The sequence below is a fragment of the Aristolochia californica genome, unplaced genomic scaffold, assembly GCF_029961685.1.
Source record: "Aristolochia californica isolate CCGP_79_NKW_82.1479 unplaced genomic scaffold, dmAriCali1.0.hap1 SCAF_12, whole genome shotgun sequence".
NCBI classification, from domain to species: Eukaryota; Viridiplantae; Streptophyta; class Magnoliopsida; order Piperales; family Aristolochiaceae; genus Aristolochia; species Aristolochia californica.
Window position 1 is genome coordinate 24,659,777 of NW_027181793.1, and position 26,125 is coordinate 24,685,901.

At 39.7% G+C, this 26,125-nt stretch overlaps 3 protein-coding genes across 4 annotated transcripts; 1 reads left to right on the forward strand and 2 right to left on the reverse strand.

Moving 5' to 3' along the window:
* Positions 1 to 878: 878 nt before the first annotated feature.
* LOC137946753 (glutaredoxin-C6-like) lies at positions 879 to 1,220 on the reverse strand. The gene has a single exon (XM_068793060.1). The coding sequence runs from the start codon at positions 1,218 to 1,220 to the stop codon at positions 879 to 881; it is 342 nt and encodes a 113-aa protein (XP_068649161.1).
* Positions 1,221 to 5,028: 3,808 nt separating this feature from the next.
* On the reverse strand, positions 5,029 to 15,952 carry LOC137946024 (uncharacterized). Its single transcript, XM_068792171.1, has 10 exons — positions 15,344 to 15,952; positions 15,145 to 15,239; positions 14,873 to 14,940; positions 14,718 to 14,761; positions 14,494 to 14,571; positions 14,234 to 14,387; positions 6,466 to 6,618; positions 6,260 to 6,373; positions 5,465 to 5,530; positions 5,029 to 5,367 (listed from the first exon to the last, which is right to left on the reverse strand). Exons 1-10 carry the CDS (start codon positions 15,628 to 15,630, stop codon positions 5,269 to 5,271), a joined length of 1,158 nt encoding a protein of 385 aa, XP_068648272.1. The 5' UTR covers positions 15,631 to 15,952; the 3' UTR covers positions 5,029 to 5,268.
* A 2,503-nt stretch (positions 15,953 to 18,455) lies between these two features.
* Positions 18,456 to 24,868, forward strand: LOC137945367 (probable phospholipid-transporting ATPase 4). 2 transcript variants are annotated; one of them, XM_068791232.1, is made up of 11 exons: positions 18,456 to 18,640; positions 19,334 to 21,302; positions 21,413 to 21,523; positions 21,637 to 21,913; positions 22,002 to 22,090; positions 22,184 to 22,271; positions 22,359 to 22,598; positions 22,742 to 22,867; positions 23,382 to 23,480; positions 23,645 to 23,836; positions 23,963 to 24,868. In XM_068791232.1, the coding sequence occupies exons 2-11, from the start codon at positions 19,474 to 19,476 to the stop codon at positions 24,626 to 24,628; spliced, it is 3,717 nt and encodes a 1,238-aa protein (XP_068647333.1). In that variant the 5' UTR covers positions 18,456 to 18,640; positions 19,334 to 19,473; the 3' UTR covers positions 24,629 to 24,868. The 2 variants fall into 2 exon arrangements, with proteins under 2 accessions (XP_068647333.1, XP_068647334.1); XM_068791233.1 differs by having other exon boundaries at positions 22,389 to 22,598.
* Positions 24,869 to 26,125: the final 1,257 nt, after the last annotated feature.

Below are 26,125 nucleotides of genomic sequence, written 5' to 3' on the forward strand. Positions count from 1 at the left end.
AAGTGACGAGACGACCCACCCTGGGAAGTGGAAGCATCTGAGCTCAGTGAGGAGAAGGGACCCACCGGGAGCTCAGATGTTACTGTGATGCTTCTTCCGGGCTCCCAGGATCCCTGGACCCACAGCGTATTTGTCATGCTAAGACGTCCTATTGTTCCTCTCGTAGTAAATGTTTACCACGGCATCATACCTGGAGAGGCGGATCTCAAAGATCCAACGGTTGGGGGTAGGTGGATCAATTCTTACTTTCTTCTTTCACAGGACTTACGTTCTTACTTCTTACTGTAATTATTGTAAATTAGTTTTCTGCTCTCATCGTCTTCCCCGTTTCTCCCGAGTTGCAGACGTGAATTATAATCAAACACCGAGAAATTAATATAACTTTGATTTATAATTACAAGAAAAAGAAGAAAAGGAAAAGGCGCACTTGTCGAGGTAGGGTTCGTCGGCTATCCTTTCCATCTTCCAAACGCAACAACATGACATGACGTCCACTCGCATTATTGTGATCGATCCAATAACTCACACTTTCTCTTCCCAAACTTAAACAGAGAAGGATGGGAAGAAAAATCACCAGAACCCGACCTGAGTTTTCTGTAACTACAGTTACATCGATCTTTTGCAAACTGTTATTGCAGTAGGATCTTAATTCTTAAATCTTCTTCTTCTTCTTCTTCTTCTTCAGTCTAGCTACTCTCAGTACTCTCTTAGATTCCAGACAGACAAGAGTACTTGCATTTATAGATACATACTTATCGTCATGTATAGAGTCTAAATGGCTAAAATTTCGAAGCAAGCTGCGGCAAATCTATCATCCATGGAGGGGATAGGTAGGAAACAGGATCCATTACCGAGAAAACAGTAACACAAAGCGAATTTCATAACCAGGTGGCACCGACCTCTCTGAGTTTGGGGATGAGCTTGCCACTGAGGTGGAGCGCCATGAGACTCTCCAGTCCGCCGACGTGCGCGCCTCCAAAGAAGACCGCCGGATAGAATGGGTCAGCCGCGCCGAGGTCTGGCCTTGCCTTCTCCATCTCGACCTCGTCCAGCTCGATCACCGTCGGGTGGACTCCGATCGTGGTGAGCAAGCGCTTCATGACGTGGCACATGCAGCAGGAGGAACGGCTGAAGATAATCACCGGATTCTCCGAGATTAGTCGCTGGATCCTCCGCTCCGTCGTCTCCCCGGCGTCGATGGTCAGCGGTGATTTCGTCATCAGCACCTCTTGCATCTCCTTTCCTCTTCCCTCGGTAGCGATTTCAGAGAAAAAATCACAAAAATCCACCCACGCTGTCGGGACTGCAGACGCAGAACTTAGAACGACGATTACCAAGAGAAGCCGATGAAGAGGAGCCGCTCCAGGGTCCTATAAAAGCCGGCCGGTCACATGGGACAATGACCTCAGCGACACGTCATAAATCCACCATCAATCCTTTGACGTCAACAAAAAAGCTACCATCACGTGCAAGTTCCTGTGACGTCAGTCAAGTAGGCTTTAAACGTGGCGCCTTATCTGCCTTCCAAGTCAGTCTTCTCTTGCCTGTAAAGGAGAGATTCCGGAGGAGATTCCGTCGTACCCAATGGGAGGAGTACTCGTGAAAACCACGATGAATCTCTATCACCGTTGTTGCGTATCTTCAACGACTTTGGTTGCAGAGGTAGCCTGCCATGCTGGAGGTGCACTCAGCCCATCCACCACGGCTTAGGTATATTTTTTATTTTATAAATCACAATTTTTAAAAGTAGAAATTCGCTTTAGTGGGGAAAGCCGAAAGCCCTGTCTGCCAATGCCCCCATTCTCTCCCTTTTTTTAATCAGTTTACGTGAAAATCGCTTCTTTTTTTTTTTTTTTTTTTTTTTTAAGCTTCTTTTTTTTTTTAGGAAAATTACATTGAAATATACCGATGAGTGGATGATGATAAGTTGCTCTTAGCGGTGGGTGCCATCAGGTTATCGACCGCCCATTTGGTGCATCAGGCTATGAATGACGTGGGATTGGTGTTTCTTGACTTGTCTGTGAGGCGGAGATTTTTCTTGAATGTTTTTCACCTGTCGAACATGGGTTCATCGTCTTCTACCTCGTAAAGAAGCATGGCACCGTGACGGATTAATGTGGGCAAAGAGAAAGAACGAATGAGTTTGGTTGCAGAAGCTACCTAGGGTTAAGGAAACCGTAACAGAAAACGATGGAGAAGGTCTGAGTGGAGAAAAAATATTATTTATGGGTTTTCGCCATGAGTGGAGATTTTTGGCGTGCGTCACTAAATAGATGGAAAGTGGAAGGAAGTGGTTGGAACTCCGGTGGACGATAAGCCGTTGACTATAAAAAAAAGTCTCTTCTCATCATACTGCCCACCATCTTGGCCCTGCGGAGGCGCTTCGTTGATTGAAGTTCTTGTGACCAACTCCAAGCGAGAAGTCACTAGGATAATGGGAAATGATGAATTCAAGCCAGGAAATGGAACCAGTTCAGAACCCGCAATTTTAATCTCTGCTACTGGTCTTATCGCTAACGTTGATTTTAACGAAGAACGGACGACGACAAGAAAACAGAAAGCTGCTGTACAACGTCTTATCTCATTTTTTTTCCCTTTGTCAGTTGGCAGAAAGTGCAGTGTCTGTTCTCAGCTCCACTGCCATTAATATATCTGAGTTGGTAAAATGTTTTGAATCGTGTAAAATTTTCACAGTGACTGGATTGTGGATTGTAGACGTACATTCTGCACCGGAGGAGTTTGTGGTGGTAAGAATGTTCTTCGTAAATTCGTGACTAATGAAGAAACTTGAGTGTTCGTAAAGGTCATTCGATACGGACGCTGTCTGCTGTCTTCTATTCAGAGTCTCGTATAGCTCCTTTCAGCAGAAACCAACCACTCAACCAGCAGTCTAGTATGACGCGGGCGTGAGCATACCTGCAGCTCAGATAATGATAGACACTGATCCAATGCATGCATGCAGTAATCCTAAAGTGAATTCATTTTTTTAACCCCGTAAGAAGTTTCAAATCATGATCTCGTTTGTGGAAAAGCTTCAATGCTTCCAAGAATGGCTGTCACATAAATCGATCCAGACTTCTGTTTTTCATTGAAAACCTGCAAGAGTGATCACCTTCGTCGTTTATCGATTATAACATCAACCAAGACAAGCAGATGTTCCCAAAACATCAACAACCCAACCACTTCTTTGGATCGCCAAAACCATACAAACGATGACATACATAATGCCCTCCAATTTGTTTTTCCGGCTTTCTCTCTCGTTCATGATCAGTGCGTCTCCTTCAATTCGGTCATCTGTAATTAATTATGATAATAAGTTATATTTATTCATTTCATCACATTTAAAGCCAATAAGCAACCTATCTCAGACAAGCAACGTAATGAGGAAACCGCAGAAACCCAAGAGAACAAACTGCTCGCTTTAATCCCGTCATCAGACCTCAAATCCCGCCCTGGATGCATGATTATATTCTAGTAAACGCATTCATTTAAGAGTGAGAGAGAGCGCAAAATTGAGACTAATTTAGTGTAAAGAAGAAGAAGCAGTCGACGGGGAGTTTTATCGCGTGGCGTTTAGCACGTACTAGGAAGAGAGTCACGAGAGCCGGGGGAAGGGGAGAACGACGTGTCGGTTGTTCGGGAGCTGACGGGTTTACGTCCGTCTCAGTTGACTAAAGAAGGGATGACGTGTCGATGACGCAACGGAGAGGACAAGTCGGACAGGAGGCCGGGCGTCACGTGACGAGAGCCTCTGAATCTTTGTCGGCTCCGTTTTGGATAATTTTTCGGCAGAGCCCCGATTTCCGGATTTCGCATTATCCCAAACACGAAACCTGGCGGATTTCGCATTTCCTGAATTCATAATACCGTAATTCGTAAATGATCGGACACGGATCGCGACGGGAGAAAAGGGAAAAATCAGAAAAATCAGAAAGGAGAGAATCAATGCGGAGAGAACAGCAGGGGAAATAGAGATGTCAGGGATGAGGTCATTGATGTATGGACACGACGATGGAATTCAATCCGCCTCTCCTTCAGCTTTGTTTTGTTTTCGTGACCCATATGACGAAAGAAGCCCCCCCCCGTCTCAGTAGTGCTAACTTATGTTTCCACAAGATTGTTGGAAATACATAATTCGTATTGATCTATGTTAGTTATTAATGTGTATATATCAGTGGTTTATTATAAAGCATTGAAAATTATGTGTCATTTATATATTCTAATAAAAAAACATATATTTATGTCCTGACTAAAATAAAATTTCATGAAATATTTCAATATTTTAGGTTTTAAAATTTTTAACCTTCTTCCTTACGATCTTTCGAACCTTCGCCAGCTAGTCGAAGCCCTCAACTTATATGACTACATTATTCGTCTCAGTAAATTGGCCTAACAAGTCGGTAAGAAGGAAATGGAGTTCATGTCCTCAACCAGCCTAATGCGTTTCAAGGTTCCCTCGTCTTCTCGAGCAAGACCCAGGGCTTGTGGAGGAACCAATGGTTTTAACCAATACCAGACTTGACCCTGTGAAATCCAGGTCAACCACCCAAGTTGGTTCGGTCGAATACTGGGAAGAGGGGAGTTAACCCACCTGTGTCATGAGTTGATCCAGAAACTTGCTTAACCAACGGTTTCAACTGGATAGCACACGATGATATTCTTTTCCTGTGCCTGAATTTTAAAACCTGGTCTCAAACACTGCTTTTTAAGTTGGGTCTTCACCTTGTTCATTTCTATTATCATCCTTCTCAGCTAGAGAAAAAGAATATAAAGCCATTGGCAAATTCTCACTACAGCTTGCTTCTCACCTGAACAAGCATGGCTACGCCTTGTCCGTGTCAATTGCACCACTGCCCAGTAAGGCACCACCCATTGTGGATAATGGACAATCAACCAAACACCACTCGGTACATGAGATCTCTCTAAGCTGTTGAGTATTCCCATCATAAAAAAATTCAAAAGTCATGAAATAACATTAGTCCCCTATGGACTGCAACAAGACAGGCAGAACCAGTAATGCCAAACATGAGAACAAATAGATCCTCTAACACTTGCACATTCAAAAATTACATTAGCAGGGAAGAAATACTTGAATGGAGTTAAATTACAAAGAGAAACAAAGGAAGCAAAAAAAAAGCAAAAAGAAGAAGAACCAAAAAAATAAAGAAATAAATATCACTGTCGACAAGAATCTAATGCACTCTAAAAATGAGCATTAAATGAGATCCACCTCCTATTGTATACAAATTTTCCCCTGGTGTTGAAGCTTTATTCCTCAATGGCAAGAGCTGTTGTAAGCCAGTCAGATGCAGAAGTATGCATTTCTATCTCTGTATACGAAGACAAACACAGAGGCGTGACCGTAACCTGCAAATTATTGACAAGAAGAATCAGCCACAAACTAGCGATTATCATTGGAACCAGAAGCTGAATGAAAAAAATAATTAATTGACAGGTGACTCACAAAGCCACTCTCTAGTGCCCTGCAGTCAAGATCCTCATCAGTGTCTTCTTGCTCTTGGTGCAAAAACTGTCATACAATGAAGCAGTGCTTCCACTACTTCAGAACACGTTTGAAACTATATTTGCAGATAATGGTTATGCATAACACTGGCTGCTGACAATGAAGAGACATTCTTGTTTCTTATTCTTCCACAATGTTTTTCAGAATTATAGAAAACTCCTAGTGATTGCAACCACCATGATACTTTGGCTTTTCATCCATCAAACAGATGTTTACCATACATATGGTGCATCTGTAGATTGATCTGAAATGTCAATCGACTGGGCCACAACAATGAAAGAGTATAGATGGTTGATTCCAGCTCTATTCTAAAGCCTAAAGATTTTCCAATTCTTCGTCTTTCAACTTTACTCCTAAAATATCCTCAATAAATAATCAATGGCGCAGTTTGTGTGGATACAGTCACTTTCAAGCAACAGCACACATGAAGAAATGGATAACTGTGCTTCCAGATCCAAGTTTGCCAATCTGGGTACCTTACTTGTAGTTCCTAGATGATTGGATGGTTTTGTTATTGTAAGTACAGACGTTCTCTTCTTGTATGATGTTATCATGTTAGATCAACACTTTGCATTAGCAATTCAGTAAATCTTTCCATAGGCAAACACCCAAATTGCCATTGATGCACTAATTAAAATGGAAATCATATCTCATTCAAACAAATAGGAATTCACAGTTTCCAAGATAGGGTTTAAAGTAGATGATATCAATGTTGCAAGAGCTCCAATTATGTACCTCTAGACGAAAGTACTTCTTAACTGCTCCTTTCTTCGGTTCAGGTTTCCCTGCTTCTGCAACTGACTCTATCACCACTGTCTTCTTCTGTGCAGTGATTCGACGTGCGGCACCCTGCATCACAAATTCCTTTTTAGATTCCTCTCATCATTAAAAAGGTTAAACTTGAGTAAACAACGGAATGTTGCAAAAACATTGGCACTCACAGCAGCAGAGGCATCTCGACTGAGCTGAGCGAGCTGAATGCCAAGACTCTGTTGCTTTGACATGAAATTACCAGCACCTGCATAACGAGTTCCTGACACTGCTTGCCAGCTTGGTGTGGATCTCCACAAACTTCTTCTTGTTACTTTGAATCCCTGTTAAGATCATAAGTCCATCAAGAACACAGTATTATAACAAAACTCTTCAGCAAAGTACAACAAATTACAACACCAGCATGAAACTGAAAAGCTGACTAAATGTACATCAGCAATAAATATTTACAATTTAAATTAAGAATTCCAGACTACCAAGTCACTGCCTCTCCACAACATGAAATGCTATGCCAAATATTCTGTTAGACACTTTTCTATTTTTACATGCAAGAAACCGATTGAAGAGGAGAAAGTAAAAGGAACTACCCAAGGAGCAATTATTACACATTGGTGGAGATAATGAAAAATCAAAGCTTTCTTTTTCTTGATATAAGACTTGGGACATGCAACATCAACATTTAAATAAACAGGGATAGTCACCAGTATCAGTAGAAGAAATATATCTGTACATGTGCCTGAGAGAGAGAGAGAGACACACACACAAAGAAAGCATGGTTTGGCAGCAATACACAGGAAATGAGAGCAACAAAGAAGGATAAGAGAAAAAAAAACATAAGAGTGAAAAAATTCCAGATCCCTCGAGACTTAAACCAACAAATCTCTATGAATCGACTTCCATTACATCTAATCACAATCAATTGTGAAGAAGAATTAGAAGAGTATCTTTTGAATTCTAACCATAAGAAGTTTAAAAACACAAACTGATCCACACAACCCAAATTAAGCTGCTTATCTGCTCATGCATACACAAGAGAGATAAATAAATATATAAATAGAGACAGGGGGGGGGGGTGGAAAGTGAGACTGGATCTGCATTCAGAAGCATGAACTTCTTCAAAGTCATTTGAAAAAAAAAATCTTCAAAGCTAGGGAAACAGAACTCCTCAATCTCATTACAAATTACAGGGGCTTGATGGGCTGTGCAATGTATAATTCAAAGGTTAGATCAACTGGGAAGGATTCATATTTTTATCTTTTGCTTTTGAGTGATGATATTCAGATAGTGCACTAACAGTAAGAAAGTATCAGGCAATGTTACTTGACAGAGCTATATACACCCATCCAGATGATGTTTGGATCTGCTATTTATTCTGAAAAAACAGTAGTAACAAAATGTCGTGAAAGTAAATAGGGGTGTTTCCAGAATTTATTTTAGAGTCAGCTTTAAATTTTATAACGTGATAACATAATCATTAACAATTAATACAAACTGTGGGATTGATTTCTCTAATGATAACCCAATCTCACCCCAAATATTTAATAAGAATATTGTTAAGGAATAGTTCCACATGGATTAGTGAGTACAAAGATCCTGAGTTTATTAGTTGGGAAAGAGGTTTCCTAAGTTGGCTAGTAATTTTGGGATGGGGCCTTGGACCCAACTTCACATGGTATCAGAGCAGGTACTCATATGTGGGCTTGCACCTAAACTATCCACTTGTAGAGCCACAAAAGAGGGCCTACATGTGAGGGGGGAGTGTTAGGGAATAGTTCGACATGGATTAGTGAGTACAAAGATCTTAAGTTTATTAGTTGGGAAAGAGGTTTCCTAAGTTGGTTAGTCATTTTGGGATGGGCCTTGTACCCAACTTCACAAATATAACATAATTATTCAATAATTAATAGGATTAGTGAGTACAAAGATCTTGAGTTCTCTAATAATAACCCAATCTCACTCCAAATAGTCGACAACATGCCACTAGAGTATTACTTTTGACTTCACGGAGGTAACCAAACAAGAGGGAAACCGGGGGCTACTTTCATAGAGCAAATACAAGAGCAATCAAGGAAAAACTTATTGCAATAGTGGAAGCAACGGGGATAGGGCAACTGTCAACTGTTCGATTTAGTAGAGAATGCCCAACTTTGAGATTTGAGGGTCTTAAAAGATCAGCTTCTAACTTATAAATTTTTAGTATGCTTTTCAAACTTGAAAAAGAAACTCCAGCCTCCATCATTTTCTCCTTTCTACTACATCAGTTCGGCACTTTACCACTTTCCACGGTCCTCAATATCTTATTAGTCATGCATTCCAAGATTTTTTACACAAAAAATTGTAATGCACTTAGTTGTACTTAATTTGGCCAAGTCTAAGGCACACAATAATCAACCAACATATGAGGGGCATTCTCTAACATTGTTTAATCCCATCAACATAGCCTTCAAAAAGTTGACTTTCTTCTCTCATGTAGCTACTCAAGGCACTAGGAAAATTCTCCCTTTAACTCTACTCAAGTTTAGTGGTAGGTGAAAAATCTGTAGCAAAGAATATTAAAAAGTGTTGATAGAGAACCTGGAAAATGTAACATAGCTGAAGTGGGAATTAGCCTCTAGGTTAATAGATGTACACGCATGCCAAAAATAGTGAAAGTAAGTTCTACATGACAGCTAATAGACAAATCATGCTAACTATTTATAAAGAATAAGAAATTTAGATGAAAATGTTTGAAGGGATGTGAGGCAATCCAAAGAAGAAAATTTGAGAAATGAGTGTGGAATGAAACCATCACAAAGTACCTCAAGAGTAATAATGCCTTCCCTTTCCAAAAAAAAAAACCTTCCATTTTCAAAAGAAACACCTTTCCATAATTGCAACCAAAAACAAGAATGAGAATAAGAACAACATAAACGCTCACAAGCATCCAATATCTCTCCCTTCCCATCAAATATCATGAACAAGAAAGCCAACCCATCCTTTTTTACTGTTAACTTAACTAATCAAAGAATTCTATTTAAAAGAAAGATAAGAAGGTCTTTGGTCTACAAAGGCCCAAGGAGTACCAAATCGGACTTAAATTTGCCTTTTTAAAGCTAGACAACTTTTTTTTGAAGACAAACAGAAAGATATTATATTGATGAGAGAAAAACACAAAACTAATTAAAGACTCAAAAAAAAGTAACGAAGAAAAGGCAAAGATACAACAAAAAAGATTGGCAAAGATACACAGACAACAAAACAGAAAGGAAACAAGTAAATTCTTCAGATGAGTCTCCTTCAAGAATATAATGCAGTGTAATACTGCTCCCACCCAAGAAATCAGCTAGGTGATTGGTTACGCAAGGAGGGGCCTGGAGATACAGAAATTCATAAAAAACATGGAGGAAGCACCATGCAAAGAGAGGATCAGGGGGGGTGCCTAGGCCTGGAAAGAAGAGACTGCAACTCAGGCTCAATAGAGTTGAAATGGCTGAAAGGAAACATATGTAATGCTAATTTGAGAGCTGACGTTAAGAATGAACCACCAACTAATCTCCAGAGGTGCCTATTGGAGGAGATTCCTCCACCTCTGAACTCAATAAAGGAAGCCACCTTTCTCTAATTTGATGGTTGGAAATAGGTCTTACCATTCCATCATTATAAAGGGGTTCCATGTCCCAAGCTAGCTATCTAAGGTAGGTGAAATAGTTGCCAAAGGACAATCCATGTCTCGAAATGAGAGATTTCTCTTCCGAAATCTTAACCCAGAAAGACAATGAACGAATTCTCAATCAACCTCAATGTCCCTATGAGATGATTGTAACCAAGGATATTAGAATACCGAAAAAAGAGGGGTTACATTAGCATAGACTAGGAAAGATACCGTGCTTACCATATAAGGAGGAGATTTTTCAGCAAATCAGGTGAGTAAAAAGAGGAACTATTCCAACTTCAACATGGCATCAAAGTGACACCAAGCCCACCTGCTTGTGTGTAGTGGCCCATAGGGCTGGCATTGAACCGAGCCGGTTCGTGAGTAGCTTGAGCTCGGCTCAATTCTGGCTTGGTTCAGTTTGAAATATTCGAGATCGGGTTTCCGGCTCGTTTAAGTAAACGAGTCGAACTTGAACGAGGCTCGGTACGGTTCATGAGCTCGCAAACCGGCTCGCTTACTTAAACCTAACATATAATTAGCCATCAGTATGGGAACCGGCTCGAGACTTGTGACCAAAGGAGGAAAGACGAATGCTGAATTCGTCACCTCCCACCCTTCCACCCCCAAACCCTAATTTCTCGCCATTTATTGTGCTTGTCCCATTTTCGACAGTTTTTGCACCATTTCAGAGCCATTCTATGTTATTTCCAACGAATTCCCATCTCCTTCATCGTTGCTCTTTTCTTCTCCCCTTTGAGAGCTATTTTTGCTCTTCTTCCCCTCTTCGACTGTTTTTGTGTTGGATGATAGTCGCCTGGTCGAGATTCCATTGGATCTCGCTTCCCTTCCCTCAATCTACCCTAACCGTTCATTCTTCTTTGTTTGTGAAGCTTTTTTTTATTTTCTTTATCTTCTTTGAGTTAAACTTAGGTATTATTTGATTAACAAATAAATTATATTTATTATTAAATTTATGGCATTTATTAGTGTCAGTTGTTTGGTTGTTTCTTTTAATGCATAATTAGTTGTTTAATACATATTTTGATTCTTTTGATATTGTTTGACAATGGCGGACCAAGAGAAAATTATTAGTAATTAAGCTAGTACTTAATAATTTAATATCAATCAAGTAATATAATAAATTGAAAAATTATTAAATAAGTTATTAATTTATTATTTATTAAGTTATAAATTATTTCAAAAAAATCGAGACAACGAAAGAAAGACTTTTGTTTTGGGAGAATCTTTTTAAAAGTGTATCCAATTTTAAGTAAAACTTATGCATAATTTTATATACAATTTATTTGACGTGTATTTTATGCAAAATTTTAAATGTAGGTTGGAGTTCGAACAGGCTCGAGCCCCAACTCAAACTCGAACTCGGTTAAAATTATTGGGCTCAAACTTGATTCCAATTTTAGGCTCGAGGCTGGGTTGAGCTCGAGTTTGAGTTCGAAGTATTTAAATCAAGCCTAGCTCGAACATATGTAGGTTCGAGCTCGACTCGACTCGATGCTACCCCTAGTGGTCCATGTATGGATTTTTCATTTGGGTATATGTTCTCCACATCTTGGGGCCAAGTTGTCTATTCAAGCTTTAGACATAAAGGTGAGTGTTGGTGGGTAAAAAATTCCACCACTCTGTGGCTATTCATGTGCACCACGTCTCACCACATCTCAGGCTAGTTGTCTAAGAGTAAATGAAGCAGTTGGATAGCTGTCCTATGTGAGCTTGGAAAAATCTTGCCTGTATTAGTTGGGAAGAGGTCACCTAACTTTGGCTTGTTATTTGGGAGGAACTAGCCTAGCTTCAACATATTTACTCACCTGATGCATTAACTTTGCAGAACCTCAGTCATCTTGCTCTAGCCATCAAAGACATAGTATTGTGTTCCTTCTAAACACACCAAAGAGATAGCCACAAAAGGGTAGCTGTCAAAGATTAAAACCAACCTAACATGGGAGAAGCCAAGAGCCACTCAAGGAGGTGAAGGGAGGGAAGAAGTTATAATCCTGATTACCAAAAAAGGGACCCTAGATCAGTAAAGACAACAGGCCAGCAGATTGCTTCCTCATAAAAAAAGTTGTAATCTCAATGCTTAATATGTCTAACCCACATATCAAAGTGGTTAATGGTTAGAATTTCAATTTTTGCAGTCTAGCACTTGAAAACATTTTGAAGCTAAAAATTTGACTTGGATTTGCATTCTTCAAGATGTATAAGGGTGCCTGTCAAAGGGAAGTTGTTAAGGATATCTATCCTATCTGCTTTTTTTTGGTGTATACAGACAGAACAAGAGGTATACATTACATAAGAAATCCCAAATCAGTTGGAGTTGCTGCGAAGACCATCCATCACACGCTTGCCTGAGTCTTCCTCCCTGAGTTTAATGACTAGCCTAGAACTATGATTCATTTCAACTAGAATGATATAGCTTTTCTGGCAATTTTGTCTCCTACCAAGGTCCCCCTTCCCCATGTTTCTTGAAGCTCAATTTTTGACAAAAATTCTGGACATGTTCAAGTGGGCCGCATAATCCAAAGACTCCAAAGACATGCTTCTCCTTGGTGCATGGTTTAACTTTTCGAAAGCAATTTCAGCTTGCCCCTTCCACTGTAAGGAGACTCCACAGAGATCATTTGTTGGTGCTCTAGTATGGACGACCCTCCTTAGCCAATCATGCTGCAATTTTTTCAGCTACAGGTACAACAGAGCAACATGAGCTTCTTGTTTGTTGAACTTGATGGCTTTTTTTTTGTTTGATTATTGCACTCTTCTGTTGTAATCTTCCTTTTAGTTTTCCCTCTCCTCTCCGGATTAGGAAGGCTAACTCTTAGCCTTTCTCAATTTCGATCAATTAGTTACACATCATACAAAAAAACACATAGTAGCACTCTGCTCTCTTCAGTTTTTAATTTAAGGTATGCCTCCATATATGTAATGTAACGTTTTCACAATTGTTAACCGAAATAACTTAGTTAAATAAATTACCATAATTCAGAAAAAACATAACAGTACTGGAAATCTTTCAAATGATGGGATCTGACTAGTATGGCATTGAAGAGTTCAATTTATTATTTGGTCTAAGGAAGATATAAACCATTTGGAGGGTCTTTATGATGTTATTTTTGTGAATGTTGATACACACATACCGCAGCCATACACTGGTGAGAATTGAACCCAAGACCTCACACTAAAAGCCAAAGGCCCAATCCATCAAGAGAAAGGCTCTTTCCAACAAGAAAAAGTAAAAGGGTAATGAATTTTTTGGGGGAAAATGACATTATTAGGAACAAAATTGTTAAGTTGTGGAGCCTAATCAATGCCCTACGCTGAGTCGGTACGCGGATCGACCTTCGTGGTATGGTAGCCGTGTGGGTTGGAAGGGGGGCAGGAAGCCCCTGCCTGGTCCACGATATATTAATTGCTGTTTCATTAAGGACAGTTTGGAAATTTAACTCTTGTATCGGGGTTGCCTTAATTTTTCCTTTATAATTGAGGGGCGCCACTATTAGGGTTTTATCATCACGGAAAAGAACTTTGAGTTACAGCCCCCAAGAGGTTAGAGAAAGACACTGGTAAATCGGGCGATTTCTCTTGTAAACTATTTCATCTAGTGGATTATTGCATTGGTGCGAAAAACGAGACGTAATCTCACCTTGAGGCAAACCTATATAAATCTTGTTATTTTTTTTGTGCTTGTTTTTTCCTTCTTTTGCGTTTATTATTATTGTTGTCGTTAGTTTGGAATTAGGGTGTCTAATTCCTAACAAAAATAACTAGGTTCTGAACAACACAAGAAAATTAGCCACACTTAGACAAACCTCCTCAAACTAGATAAGGAATTCTTTCATACTCTAACAAAACAAGTTAGTCGATGCAGTTTTGATACAAATCACAAAACCAATATGACAAATAAAGGAAAACTGAGCAAAACGTCAACCACATATTAAGAACTAGCTTTGGCTTTCATTTAAGAAAAGTTTTATGAACAAGGGATAGTATATTATTTGATTGTAATAGATTGGACTACTTTTTTAGCGTTTGAAATATTACGGAAAGCATAAATTTAAGAGTGATTGCATGTGAATTTACACAAACAAAGTCAATGAACTACAGCTAGAAAAAGTTCATTGCTAAATGCATTGGAACAGTATACAACAACCATAAGACATCATTACAAGAATTAAACTATAAGATCCAAGAAGCAAAGCAGAGTAATAAGTACTTACGTACTGAACTTGTTCTATTTTCTGATGGAACTTTAAAAAGAAAGAAGAATGATAACACTCAATATCACAAACCTTGTTTGTAGAAGGGCTTGTTGGAACATCTATGTTTAGTGAACAGCTTTTAGGGAAAACTCCTTTTTCAATATCCCTAAGGGCTGAATAAATTAATGGCAAACAAACATCAACAGCACCCTTAAAGTCATTATCACTGCTTTCATCCTTCTTCCTACCAAAAAGATTTAACAAAACCTCATCATGCAAAAGACGAAGATAAATGGAAAACCATAACATAAGATAATACTTTGGTGAGACCAAAAGACAATCTCACTTACCAGTTCAAGGAAATTATTAGAGAAGGAACACCTGCAATTAAAGCCTCTCTAGCTCCAGCAACTGCACCTGAGTAGAATCTGTACGGGTATTTTGTTAAGAGAAATGGAACACAAAGAGACTTTCAAGTAAGATTTTGTTTTTGTTCATGAATGGTTGGCTACAACATAAATGAAATAATAGAAGCAAATTCATAAAAATGGGGAAATAAATTCCATGTACATACATTTGGTGACCACAACTTGCTCCCTTATTAACTCCACTAATTACCTGAATTGTCAAGTTAAATGTGTAATTGATGGTAATAAAAAAGAAATCACAAACAATTCCCCAGAATGACGGTATCAAGCATTACAGAAATTTCACTTATTTTATTCATACCAGGGCAGGCCTCGACCATGAAAACAATGCCCCCGATAAAGCTAAAGAGACGCAATCGGCAGGAGTCCCTAACAACAGCAATTCATTTTTAAACACCTATCCGGATTTTAAGCAATAACAATCTGGCTAAAGGTTCCAATGTCGCAAAGATACAGTTATAGGAGAGATCTTCAAGAACCGATTAAACAAGTATGATATTCTCACTGTGACTCTCGTAGTTTAAAAACGGTAAATTCTATCTTAGAGAAAAATCAAATCAGGAGGGATTTTACCGGCAACTTCAAAAGCCGTCGCGCCATGGATATCAATAGAGCTAACGGCAAGTGTTTCGCGGATTGTCACCGAGTGTCCAGATACAGATTTATCTCTTCGTTCAAAAAGCACAAAACAAATAAAAATAAAAACAGGGAAAAATACACAACAATGCAAATGAATAAAAATTAGAATTATCCAGAGAAGTAGAGACCGTACGATTCAGGAGCACAAACGTGAACATCGCACTGTCCATCACGGACCAAAGCATCGACCAGGAACGTCAGACCGGGTGCCTGTATCCCGTCCCCGTTTGTCACAAGCACGACGGGCTTTGAACTGCCTACATTTGTCTCAGCTGACGCCGGGCCAGCATCCGACGAAGAAGGCTCTGATTCTCCGGATTTCGGCCGGTCCTCCTCGTCATTACCTTTCCTACTCACGAGAGCTTCTTGCAAATTGGAAACAAGAGAAGGGGGCAAGAAGTTGTTCTTAACAGAAGTCATCACCAAATACAGCAATCCAGAAAAAAAAAAAAGAGTCCAAGATTCTTGATTGAACACCAGATGGACACACAGAAAGGCTAAAGATCACAAAATCACAGAGGTACAGAGAGATTGCACTCTAGAGGCGAGAAGATAAACCCAAAAACGAGAAATCCAGAAAAGTGAGAGGTCTCCCGAATCGAATGGCCTTGCTGAAAAACGGTGAGACCCACCCCAGTCAAATCTCTCGAATAATCAGCAGAAAAAGGAAAACAAACAGTAGCCGAGAAGCGATTAGACAGGCGGCACTGGCGCAACGAAGAGGCGGAAAGGAGGAAATGAAGAACGAATCGTTTGGATTTATAGAAGACGATGCCTAGAAGAGAGCGAAAGAGGGGATATAATTGTGCTGATGCATTTTCCGTATTCTCTTTATTATTATTAACATCGTTTTCGTCCGAATACTGGACCATTTAGATCTCAATACTTGTGACAAACCGAGTTCCGAACTTTCCCAATTCCTACCCGACTAAGACCCGATTAACCTATCATATATCTTACAAATCAGTATTATCGCATATCGATAATATTAAATAAGTTGTCTTTTTTTATTATTTATCGAACAATAGAACATAATCGATAGATAAATAAATAAAATTATAAAAACAAATATAATAATATTATCATTAGTTTACTACAAAAAAATTAAAATAAAATTGGATCCGCTTCTTGGTCTGATCACCCATCCGGATCCGCTTCTTCACCTGAGTACTCGATTGGATCCGCCACCAATTTCTAAACCTCAGTTGCAGCACCAATGTCTTGTTCGGTGCTGAAATGAACTGGCTCGATATTAAAAATGGCGAAAGCACATCGTAGTTTGAATTTCTTTTCTTCCCATGAGAGTTTATACTCCAATCTCGAAACGGAAAGATAAAAAGCCAAGGGTCCTGTCGAAAAGAAACGCGCCCCAAAGGTGTTCGGTGAAATGCCGATGAGAATGTCAAAAGTCTCAAGACATACTCTGTATCCAGAAATTTTGACTGGATTCTTCCCAAATCATATGATTAACCTGGCGTTAGTCTTTCCATGCAAAAAGTCGCTCATGAATATTTTTCGTTTGGATAAAAACGAAACACAGAGCAGGGGGTGCAGGGGCGGACCCACGAACGAGCCTTTCCCCACGTCGTAGACGTGCTTTTGGCCTGCGATTGCAAAAGCTATGCGTCTGGTTTCTCCATTTCGAATTGCTGTAGAGGGTGGACATATGTGGTTCTCATCTAAGGTCTCGAAGCTCTGTGTAAAAATGGAGGATGGTAGTTGGGTGAATCTGGGTCCCCCATTTACGTGGTCTTTTAATGATGATATCTCGTTTGCAGTAGGGTGTTAGCGGAGAGAATGAAGAACGAAGCTTGCAGAGTAGTGTGTACTCTGGATATTTAACAGATTCTGCTGTGGCATTTAAGCGTCATTTAATGGTGCATTTGTTACTCTATTCAGAGAGCTCTCTGATGTCTGAAGTCATTACTCTTAACCAACCCACTAGAAATTGAAAAGTACTATCAAAGACATCTAAAGAAGTCTCAAGCAAAGAAAATATCAAACACAAGCTAAGAAATTCTTGGAAATTTCTTCAACCAAAGCATTACTTCCATGTAGGGAGTCATCTCGATTCCGCTACCTTCTTTAGCATCAGAATCTTTGTAAGAGAAGTTAGAATGTCGTGCAGTCTTTAGTCTCATTCTGGACAAATCTTAGGAATCTAGGATCCTTGTACAGTCTCAAGATAGGACAAAGGGTTTTCAGTGTTTGGAGCCATTACAGTAAATATAGTTAATACAAAGCTGCTGATTAGACAACTCTCACAGGGTTTAATTTTTTTTCCAGTCCCTCCCTGCCACATTGGGATATTATAGGCAAAGGAATTCCTTACGCTTTAAGCTGGCTTAAGGACCACGGTACCACGCGTCAAAAGAAGTTTGTCAAACTGATTAGACAAATCTCCATCCTCATCATATTTCCACTTCTAGAGAGAGAATGTCTTTTCTTTGATTTCTTCAACAAGGGCCGTCAATTTTTTTATTTTTTATTTGTTGAAATTTGTTTTTTAATAATTTTAATTAAAAAAATAAATCATTTGAGATATGGGCTTGATTTTGTTAACAGCTAAGTTACTAGAAAACAAAAAAAGGAAAAAGAATCTTTGGGAAGTGGAGGGGGTTTGATTTAGGTGAGAGACGGGCCCCCACTTTCATGCTGGTCTGCAGTAGATAACCAACTCACAACGCGTTGGTTGGAAAAACCCAGTATCCTTCTGTGAGTCAATTCCCTTCCCCGCCTGGCGCCTACGCGTGTTCCATTAGGGTGGGACCCTCCTCTCTCATTGCGTACGATAAAAGATAAGAGATATTAACTCGGTCCACGCCCGGCCCGAGCCGGCGAGCCCTCTCTAAACCCTTAACCCAGTTCTTTTCTCCACGTATACCTAGTGAAGATGTATCAGTCATAATTAAAAATATTTTATCATAATTTAAAAAATAATTATAAATATTTTATTATTAAGTAAAAAAATGACAGATACGGTTGAAAGTTGAGACTCGGAAAGGAGAGTCCAGGAATGCCATGTAGGATAAGTTGCAACCACGTTGTCAAATAACGACTAGTCCAGGTGTGTCGCCAGTTCAGCATCGGAGGGTCAAATAGCAAGAAGACGACGAACTAATTGTTTATTATTATGATTTAACTTTTAATTTTAAGATTTAATTAAGCCAAATACAAAAATAGATACCTAAAGATTATAACCGACGACGGGGCCGAAAATTCCTGGTTTCGGTTCGAACGAGGAGACTGGGAAGCGCTCCCCATTTTCTTGTTTTTTCCCCTCTTTTTTCTCTGTCGCTGCTCGCCATCTCGGCCTCTCCTTCAGCGCCTGGTCGACCGCTGGGGAATGCCATTCTTGTCGATCTGGTTTTGTTCGTGACTTGTTGGACATCGGCCGTGGTTTTCTTGCTTTTCTTCCTCATGGTTCCAGGTACTGTCGCTTTTGCTTTTGCGTTTCGAGTTTCTTTTCTCTTCAGCTGGAGGTTCTCATGCAGGTTGTTTCTCTATTTCTTACCTTTGATTGAAGTTTTGTTTGAGAGGCTTAATGTGCATTTCGGTTTCTTGCAATTCGGCCTGTTTGCCGGCGGTCGAAGGTTCTAATTCAGCTAAATTTTCGTCGCATCGTCTTTGGTCGTGGTTAGGTTTCTCTTTTCGTGAACTTAGTTGCTTTTAGTGGGAGAATTGATGTAGTAGGCTCATGAGCCTGATGCGTGGAGACATTTGGTGTTTCCAGTTCCGGAGTTTGGTTGTACCTTTCCTTTATTGAGTTATTTTTTCTCACCATGGAAATGGGGAGGAGTTTGTTGATCTAAAGTGAGAGTTTGCAGATTTACCACTTTTTTTTTGTTATGGCTCAGTAGAAATTATGATTAGAGGCATTTAAAGCGGAATGTTCGATGAACCGTTAGTTGTGTATATTTGAATGGAAGATGAAGGATTAATTTGGTGTTAGAGGTGACTGAAAGCGTAAAAAGTGTATCGAAGCTGCCATGTCCCTGTTTTACCTATTTGATTTTCTGCCTGAAAGCTCTGTTTACAAATCCTGCTGTGGCTAAATTGGTGCCTCTCGAGGGGTTTTTCTTTCACATTCATTAATTGTGATTTTTTTTACTTTATTTTTCAGATGATTCTCCATGGTCACCTATAATTTGAATATCTCACGCCTATGGAGTTCTTTCTTGATGGGAGGAACTAGCAAGGGCCAACTCCAAAGATAGTTCAATGTCAAGTTTGATACTGTCTGAGAGGAAACAATAAAAGAAGATGCCTCGAGCATCGAGGATAAAGGAGAAGCTCCGATGGAGCAATCTCTATACTTTCTCTTGCATCAGGCCAACTGTCTTAGAGTCAGAAGGTGGAGGGCATACCCTTCGAGGACCTGGATTTTCTCGTGTAGTGTACTGCAATCAGCCTCGAATGCACCGAAAGAAACCCCTCAAGTACCCATCCAACTACATATCGACCACCAAATATAATGTAGTGACTTTCCTTCCCAAGGCCATATTTGAACAGTTCCGACGAGTTGCCAATCTTTACTTCCTCTTGACGGCTATTCTCTCACTTACCCCACTTGCTCCGTTCTCTGCTGTTAGTGTGATTGCTCCTTTGGCTTTTGTTGTTGGGCTAAGTATGGCCAAAGAAGCTTTGGAAGATTGGCGCAGGTTTATGCAAGATATGAAGGTCAATAGTCGAAAAGTCAGCATCCATAAAGGGGGTGGACAGTTTATTAACAAAACTTGGCAAAAGATTAGGGTGGGAGATGTCGTCAAAGTGGAAAAGGATCAGTTCTTCCCGGCTGATTTGCTTTTGCTGTCTTCAAGCTATGATGATGGAATATGCTACGTGGAGACCATGAATTTGGATGGAGAGACAAACTTAAAAGTAAAGAGATCCTTGGAAGTAACGCTGCCTCTGGATGAAAATGTGACTTTTAAGGATTTCGTTGGAACAATCAGATGTGAAGATCCAAACCCTCACCTTTACAGTTTTGTGGGTAATTTTGAGTATGAAAGACAGGTTTATGCTCTTGATCCTAGTCAGATACTCCTCAGAGATTCAAAGCTCAGGAACACCTCATTTGTTTATGGAGTGGTGATATTTACTGGTCATGATAGCAAAGTCATGCAGAATTCAACCAAGTCTCCGTCTAAGAGGAGTACAATTGAGAGGAAAATGGACCAAATCATATACATCCTTTTTACTCTTCTTGTACTGATTTCCTTAATCAGCTCCATTGGTTTTGCTGTTAAAACAAAGTTTCATATGCCTAATTGGTGGTACTTGCAACCACAGAACACCTCAAATTTATATGATCCACAGAGGCCCGCTTTATCGGGTGTTTTTCATCTAGTCACAGCTCTCATACTTTATGGTTACTTAATACCAATCTCTCTTTATGTCTCTATTGAGGTTGTGAAGGTCTTGCAAGCAATGTTCATTAACCAAGACATTCAAATGTATGATGAGGAAACTGGGGATACTGCACTAGCTCGAACGTCCAACTTAAATGAGGAGCTTGGCCAGGTTGATACCATTCTTTCAGACAAAACTGGCACTTTGACATGCAACCAAATGGACTTCCTTAAGTGTTCTATTTCTGGGGTTTCATATGGTTTGCGTTCAAGTGAGGTTGAAATTGCTGCAGCAAAGCTTATGGCAGCTGATCTTAATGGGCAGAATCAACAAGTTTCTGTTCCTGTTGAAAGCCCCAGGGATGGGGATTCGTGGGCAGGGACTGGCACTAATCTTACAGAGATTGCATTGGATAGTGGATTGAGCCCAAAGGTAGAGAAGTCACAGAAGCCTCAGATTAAAGGGTTCAGCTTTGAGGATGATCGACTCATGGGCGGAAAGTGGTTAAGAGAAGTCAACTCGGAGGTTATTTTGTTATTCTGTCGGATTCTTGCACTTTGTCACACAGCCATTCCTGAGGTTAATGAGGAAACAGGAAGCTTCAACTATGAAGCGGAATCACCTGATGAAGCAGCTTTCCTTGTTGCAGCAAGAGAATTTGGGTTTGAGTTTTGTAAGAGGACGCAGTCGAGTGTCTTCGTCCGAGAAAGATATTCTTCCACTGGACAGCCAGTTGAAAGGTTTGATAATAAAGTTTGAATTAGATAACCTAAAAAATCTACATTAGAAAGGGATTAATAATCAATTACATTCACACTTTTTTTTTCTAATTCATTTACATCTTCATCAGGGAGTTCAAAATTCTCAATTTGTTGGAGTTCAGTAGTAAACGTAAGCGAATGTCTGTAATTGTGCGTGATGAAGACGGGCAGATTCTTCTCCTCTGCAAAGGTGCAGACAGGTCTGATTTGCTTGTTCTCTGTTTCTTCTTCCTCATCCTCAAATTATTTATTAAACTCATTGAAGCCTTCATCTGGCATTCAATATTTCAATAAGCAACTCTGGCTCATGCAGCATTATATTTGAGCGGTTGTCAAAAAATGGAAGAGCATATGAGGAAGAAACCAGTCGGCATTTAACTGAGTATGGCGAAGCAGGATTACGCACCTTGGTACTCGCATACAGGAAACTTGAGGAATTGGAGTACTCTGCTTGGAACAGTGAGTTTCTGAAAGCAAAGACAACAATAGGCCCTGAAAGAGAGGCATTCCTTGACCGTGTTGCTGACTTGATGGAGAAAGACTTAGTTCTTGTGGGTGCAACAGCTGTGGAGGACAAATTACAGAAGGGGGTAAGTTTTTGCTTAATGTGACTGTCTAACAAGGATTTTTATTAACCCCAATGACTTTTCTCCACTATCGTTTTTTTCCTCATGAAAGGTTCCTCAGTGCATCGATAAACTAGCCCAAGCTGGTCTTAAGATCTGGGTGCTGACTGGTGACAAGATGGAAACTGCAATCAACATAGGGTAGGCCCTTTCTCTATTGAAAACCATGTCTCTGCTTCTCACTGGCATTAGGCAGACAGTTAGGTTATTTAACCTCTGCTACCTGTGTTGCAGATTTGCGTGCAGTCTTCTTCGACAGGGCATGAAACAGATAACCATAACAACCCCAAATACAGAGCTTCTAACCCAAGATAACAAGAAGGTATGGATTGTTTTGTTGTATCATCCATGCTTGTTATAGTTTGCCACAATACCTTACACAACCTGCAGGAAGTTGATTTCATGTTAGGCTTTGTTGCTCTGTTTGATGACTGGTCAGGCTGTCAAAGAGAATATTTTGATGCAAATAACCAATGCCTCCCAAATGGTGAAGCTCGAAAAAGACCCACATGCTGCATTTGCTCTCATTATTGATGGGAAGAGTCTTTCTTATGCATTAGAGGAAGACATCAAGCACCTGTTTTTGGCTTTGGCAGTTGATTGTGCATCTGTAATATGTTGTCGGGTCTCACCTAAGCAAAAGGCTTTGGTAGGTTTAACTTATTGTCTACTAATATCTTGCTCAACCTCTACTGAGTTGTTAGTTTTGGCAGTCATCACATATAAGCAGCTTTTGTTAAGATTGCTATTGTCTTTTATTGTCTCATCTACCTTATAAATTTCCTTGACCAGGTCACAAGGTTGGTTAAAGAGGGGACTGGGAAGACCACTTTGGCAATAGGTGATGGTGCCAACGATGTTGGTATGATTCAAGAGGCTGACATTGGGGTTGGTATTAGTGGAGTGGAAGGAATGCAGGTTGGTATTGCACAGTTTTACTCTTATTTCTTCAAAAGCTTTGCTTGGCTTTCCAGATGCATTTGATCATTCCTTGGAGTTCAATTAAATTTTACCTATAATTATGGTTACTTTTTGTTGTTAAGCTACTGCTTCATTCCTGCTTATTTTATAACATCAATATATCATGGAACTGAGTTGGAATTCTCTATTCTAGTGTATTTTTTTGCCTCTTGTGTGGGGTATCTTGTCCCCATTGTATTTGTTAGCAATTCCTGCTCTGAAGCAGAAGCAACAGCATTCCTGATAGTAGCATGATAAGGAATTTGTGGTAATTTTGAACTTCGGGAGTTACTTCTTCAATGTTAACTGTTTATTTGAGCACATGAGAAATTTAGTGCCATCAGTGGTTTTGAAAATAAAGCCTAGATTCAATGTTGTGGAAAGATGGTCTCGCATCTGGATTTCTTTCAACCCCATCAAAGCATGCTATGTATCTATTCTGGCTATCTCAGAAGCTTTCAGCTGCTTGCAGGCTGTAATGGCTAGTGACTTCTCCATTGCACAATTTCGGTTTCTGGAGCGACTTCTTGTAGTTCATGGGCACTGGTGCTATAGGAGAATTGCCCAGATGGTAAGAAATGCCTCTTTTTTTTTTTTTTTTTTGTCTTTCTTATTTTCATTATCTTTGTGAGGCAATGTATTATTTTTTTATATTTTTTTTTATGTAATTGAGGCAATCTATTGTTGAAGTCTTTTCTTGTTATATGTTTAATCTTGAAGTTTAATTGTGTTCAGGTTTGCTATTTCTTTTACAAGAATATAGCATTTGGTCTTACCCTATTCTACTTTGAGGCGTACACTAGCTTTTCTGGGCAATCTGTCTATGACGACTGGTACATGCTTCTCTTCAATGTCATTCTCACATCCTTGCCGGTCATATCTTTGGGTGTCTTTGAACAAGATGTCTCTTCTGATGTCTGCTTACAGGTTAGCTGTCGACATTGCTGTTGTAAATATTATTTTTCTTGTGCTTAATTTGGCATTGAATGGTATTAGTGATAATTTAATTGCTTTCATCTTTACATTTTGTAACTAAAAATCTACCATTTGCAGTTTCCAGCTCTGTACCGGCAAGGACCGAGGAATGTATTCTTTGACTGGTACAGGATCCTGGGTTGGATGGCCAATGGTCTATATGCATCACTAATCATTTTCTTCCTGAACATCAACATCTTTTACGACCAAGCATTCCGTGCTGATGGGCAGACATCAGATATGTCATCTGTAGGGACTACCATGTTCACCTGCATCATCTGGACCGTCAATTGTCAAATTGCCCTCACAATGAGCCACTTCACATGGATCCAGCACCTCTTTGTGTGGGGCAGCATAGCGACTTGGTATCTCTTCCTAGTCCTCTATGGAATGGTCTCTCCAATCATATCCGGCAATGCCTTCCAGATCCTTGTAGAAGCTCTGGCCCCGGCACCAATTTATTGGTGGGTCACGCTTCTGATAACCTTCGCTTGCAATCTTCCCTATTTGACCTACATCTCGTTTCAGAGATCCTTCAACCCCATGGATCACCATGTCATCCAAGAAATCAAGTATTATAGGAAAGATGTGGAGGATCGATTCATGTGGACCAGAGAGAGGTCTAAGGCAAGGCAGGAAACAAAGATTGGGTTCACAGTCAGAGTGGAAGCAAAGATTAGACAAATTAAAGGGAAGCTGCACAAGAAATATTCATCATTAGGGACGCATACAGGTTCACAATAAAAATGGCTAGTTTACTTCTTCTTCTTCTTTGTGTTTTTGGGTAGAGGGTCTATATATATTCTTTTCTTCTCTTTCTTTCCTTTTCCTTTTCACATTATTCATTCCTCAGCAATTTTCGTTGCATTAAGTTGGGTGGGTTTCCTATCCAATCATAGTGTTGAGGGTTTGTTGTCTGTACACTATTATTTGTTCGGACGAAGCAAATGGAAATAGTTGATATGTATATTAATTTCACACCCATTTTTCTCTTGTGCAGCTAAAACGTCTCTGAACAACTTTTATTAGAACCTGGCATTTTAATGGACCGAGTATTTTAACTTTTAATATGTTCGCCTAAGAATCAAGAAAATGAGAGATAGAAAGCAGAATAGAAAGAGCGACGTGTTTAATCTTTTGTGGTTGAGGCGAGATGATGATCCACAATTGAAGAGTAGGTACCATTTAGGGTTGAGCAACATTAATAAAAAAAACATTTTATTAAAAGAGAGTTAATTATATACTTATGTTATCTGGTTCACCGATGAGTTCAAGTGCATTACAAACTTTCCCGAGCTCCAGAGTTTATCTGCAGATACGATATATTTTGGATTTCTGGATATTCTCTACGTATCCAGTACATTGCCTTCCCGGTAACAGCGAGTGATTTAACCCTTCATTTAATCTATGCTGGACAGCCATAGTGCAGGATGTCTAAATGGCCATGAACGGATTTCCAGTGAGCAATGAAGTAAAAACTGAGCGGGATGCAAGAAATGAAATTTGACGGATTTCAAGCGATTTTTTATTCCATTCATCGCTTCCAAAATTCTCCATTTCCCGAATGTAAGACCCTTCGATCAGTTACGAGCGAAATGAAGTTTTGTTTTTATTTTATTTTATTTTCATCTTAAGAGTGAAAGGGTGATCTATCGTAAGAATCAACCGTATACTTGTCCGATGGGCCTTTTCTTCCCTTTCTGTTTCTGGTTGGTGTGGACCTCTCGACCTCGTCCCGGGGAGCGAATTGCTCGTTTTCCGATGAAACAAAAATCCCTTCAAGTTCGACTCTACTTTCTGCAATCTGCATGCTCTGCTTCTATGGTGCTGCCGCTGTCGCCTGCTGCGTTATCTGTCCCTGCGTTTTGTACTTTAAACCGCGTACTATGCAAAGCTCCAGTTCGACCTGCTCATGCTTTTGCCTTGAAAAGATTTTTTTTTCTCGCCCTTCAAACAGAATTTCCAAGCACGCCTTCAGTCTAGTACGTAATCTTGGATGGTACCCATCATGGTATTTTGCTTTGTTTAGCTTTTTCTTTTAACATTCCTTTTGTTATATATGAACATACCTGCATGCTAGGAAGCAGCAAGAATTCCTCTTCGAGGCGAAATAGTTCTAACATGTGCTTCTTCTTTTTTCTTTTTTTCTTTTTTGTTCCTCTGTATTTTGATCGGAGCGTTTCATGCCATTTCCTTCTCCAAATTGGTTTGTGCTGGCAATGATGTTCTCACGATTCTATC